Source organism: Mirounga leonina, unplaced genomic scaffold (genome assembly GCF_011800145.1).
Source record: "Mirounga leonina isolate KUSES-001 unplaced genomic scaffold, KU_Mleo_1.0 Mir_151, whole genome shotgun sequence".
Taxonomy (NCBI): domain Eukaryota; kingdom Metazoa; phylum Chordata; class Mammalia; order Carnivora; family Phocidae; genus Mirounga; species Mirounga leonina.
Window position 1 is genome coordinate 55,517,547 of NW_023270377.1, and position 2,743 is coordinate 55,520,289.

Here is a 2,743-nt window from a genome sequence, read left to right on the forward strand (position 1 = left end):
GAAATCTCTTTTGGGCCCACCAGAAGGTGTATAATATAACCCAATTAAGCTGTTTAGAACTTTGGCTTTTATGGTGTTGTCTAGACAGTTCAAGGTTTTGTAAACAGCCTGGCCTGGCCCTGCAACATAAAGTGCAGTTCAGCCCCCACCACATTCTTTAACTTGAAGCGATAAATGCAGTGAGAAGTGGGTCTGCAGCCTCAGGCCCTATTCCAGGGAAGGGTCTTACCTTCTCTACCTACTGACACTAGCAAGAATCCCAAGCCCTCTCCACCACTGGTAACTACCTTTTAGCAAATTATCTTTTTTTTCAACGAAGGTTTCCAATTTTGGCTTCTTTTTTTTAAGGGACCCTGGCTCCTTGACACCTTGTTAAGAGTAAATTTAGATTTCTAACAAGTTTTTAAAAATGGTTTTTGTCTTTTCAAAAATTCCAAGTTCACTAAACTGGGAATGGGGGGAGGAGACTTCCTTCATAGGTTCCTGCTGCCCCAGCCTCATTGCCTGGAGAAAGCAGCACCAGAATGGCTGGGTCACATCCTCAATTCAGAAATTCATCCCTAAAGTGATTTTTCAAACCAGTGTAGCCTAGACAGGGTGGGAGAGAGCTACTCTTATTTCAGTGGGATTAAAAAGCATTTCACTTGATTTTCAGTTGCATATGGGAGAAGGTTCTGGCCACTAAAATCCCCTAATCAGACACTAAAATTCTTTCAAGAGGAAAAAATCATATATTGTGTTGAAGCTGTAACCTCCATTTTACCAGAAACCATTTATTCACACAAAACACAGTGACTTATGCCTTGATACGACAGACCGACAGACCGAAGATACATTTCCCAGAGTTTAAATAATCTGCATTCACCAAGGGGGGATGGTCAGGTCCCTTAAACTCAGAACAAAAACAAGCGCCTTCCAGCCCAGCGGCCTAACTCTCTACAGATCCCACAGCGTCCCCACCGGGACTCGGAGAGAGGGAGGGAGAACAACAGCACATTGGCGGTAAAATTGTAAAGGGACGTTTGCATTTACCATTTTCCCCTTATTAGGATCCATTCGGCCAAGTCCCCGGCCTCGTCGGCAGGCAGCAGTGGTCGCTGGGAGGTCCCGAGTTGACCATGGGAAGGAATCGTGGAGTTCCACAGAGAAGAGGCGTCATTAAACCCAAGAACATTGGGCCTGCCCAGGGCAGGCTGGTGGGGAAGTGGGTGGGTGAGTGGGGCTCGGGAAGAGGGGTGCTTCCTGGAGCTCTCAAAATAAGGGGTTTCCAGTGAAATACTGCAGACGGTCTCTGTTCAGTTTCTTTTCTTTCATTCTGCGATTCTGGAACCAGATTTTGACTTGCCGGTCAGTGAGGTTGAGCATCCGAGAGAGTTGGAGTCTTTTCTCTTTGTTTATGTACACGTTAAAGAAAAACTCGCGTTCCAGTTCGCGGATCTGGTACTTGGTGTAGGGACAGCGCTTTTTCCGGGACCGCTGGGGGGCCACTGCAAGGCAGAGAAACCAAGAGGTGAGAGAGGCCGCTGGCTGCCCACTGCAGCCCGCCCACCGGCCCAGGCCCGCGCGAGGGCCAGGCCTCGGCCCGTTGGGGACGTCCCCTGCCGCCACTGAAAGGCCCTGCCTGAGTCGTGGGGGATGATATATGGGCGGGCACAGGAGAGAGTGCGGGCGTGGACCTGTGTTCACGCCCGGACGGAGACACACACACACACACACACACACCCTGGCACGGAGGTGGAGAAGCAGAGGGCAAGGCCGGCTCTGAGTTGGAACCCGAAGGGAGAGAAACACGAGCGCGCCCGTGCATCTGCTCTACTCCAGCCAGCAGCGCGCGTCAGCCAGAGGCTTGGATAAAGTCCAGTTCAAGGATCTCCCCACCCCACCCCCCTTAAAAGCAGGAGGCTCGAGCGTCCACATTCACAAAGTGGCTTGAAATCTCCCCTCCTCACTCCATGGTCTCTAGCAACCCCCACCCCCCCAAACTGGGGAAAATCTCTCTGCAGCGATTAATGTCCCCTTCGAAGTCTACCTTAAGCCCACCTAAATTGGTTTCCTATCGTAAACACACTTTACAACGGCCCGGGAAATCTTATAGGATGTATAAACCCCTTCGAACGCTTATAAAGTAGCACATAAAACCGCGCAAGCAGAGGGAGGCCCCCGCCGCCCCCCCGCGCCCGCGGCCCCCCCGCCCCCGCCCCGGCCCAGCCGCCCACCCCGCACCGGGTGCCTACCTGTGCCGCCACTCTTCTCAGCCCCCGCCTCCCCCGGGGGCCCCTCGCCATCGCCGCCGCCGCCTTCTGCCGCCCCCTTGGGCTCCGAGCCGGGGGGCGCCTTGGCGCAGGGACTTCCCCCGCCGCCACCGGCCCCCGTCTTGGGGTCGCCCTTGTCGGCGGCGCCCTCGGGCTGCGGCGGCGCAGGAGGTGGAGGGGGCTGCGGCCCGGCGAATGGGGGCCCGGGCGCAGCCTCGTAGAACTGATCGAAACCCTGAGGCAGGATGCCGTTTCGGCCCACGGCGCTGTAGAAGTTGGAGGCGGCGCCCGGGGGGCCGTGTGGCGGCCCGGGCGCGGCGCACACCGGCTCCGGCGCCTTGAAGAGCACGTCCGGCCGGCGGCCCGCGGGAGGGAGCAGCTCGCGCTGCATGGCCGCCTCCTCGGCCGCCGCCGCCGCCGCCGCCGCCGCCGCGGCTGCCGCGTAGTAGGGAGCGTAGCCCCCGGCGCCGCCGCCGCCGCCCCCGCCGGGG

The 2,743-nt window shown here is 57.2% G+C and overlaps 1 protein-coding gene across 1 annotated transcript in view; it reads right to left on the bottom strand.

Moving 5' to 3' along the window:
• Nucleotides 1-809: 809 nt before the first annotated feature.
• Nucleotides 810-2,743, bottom strand: part of HOXD11 (homeobox D11) — a 2,526-nt gene continuing 592 nt past the window's right edge. The window contains exons 2-3 of the mRNA XM_035008356.1: nt 2,235-2,741; nt 810-1,487 (exon numbers count right to left, since the gene is read on the bottom strand). Of these exons, the coding sequence (XP_034864247.1) occupies nt 1,252-1,487; nt 2,235-2,741 (743 nt within the window). The 3' untranslated portion in view covers nt 810-1,251. The remainder of the gene's footprint in view (nt 1,488-2,234; nt 2,742-2,743) is intronic.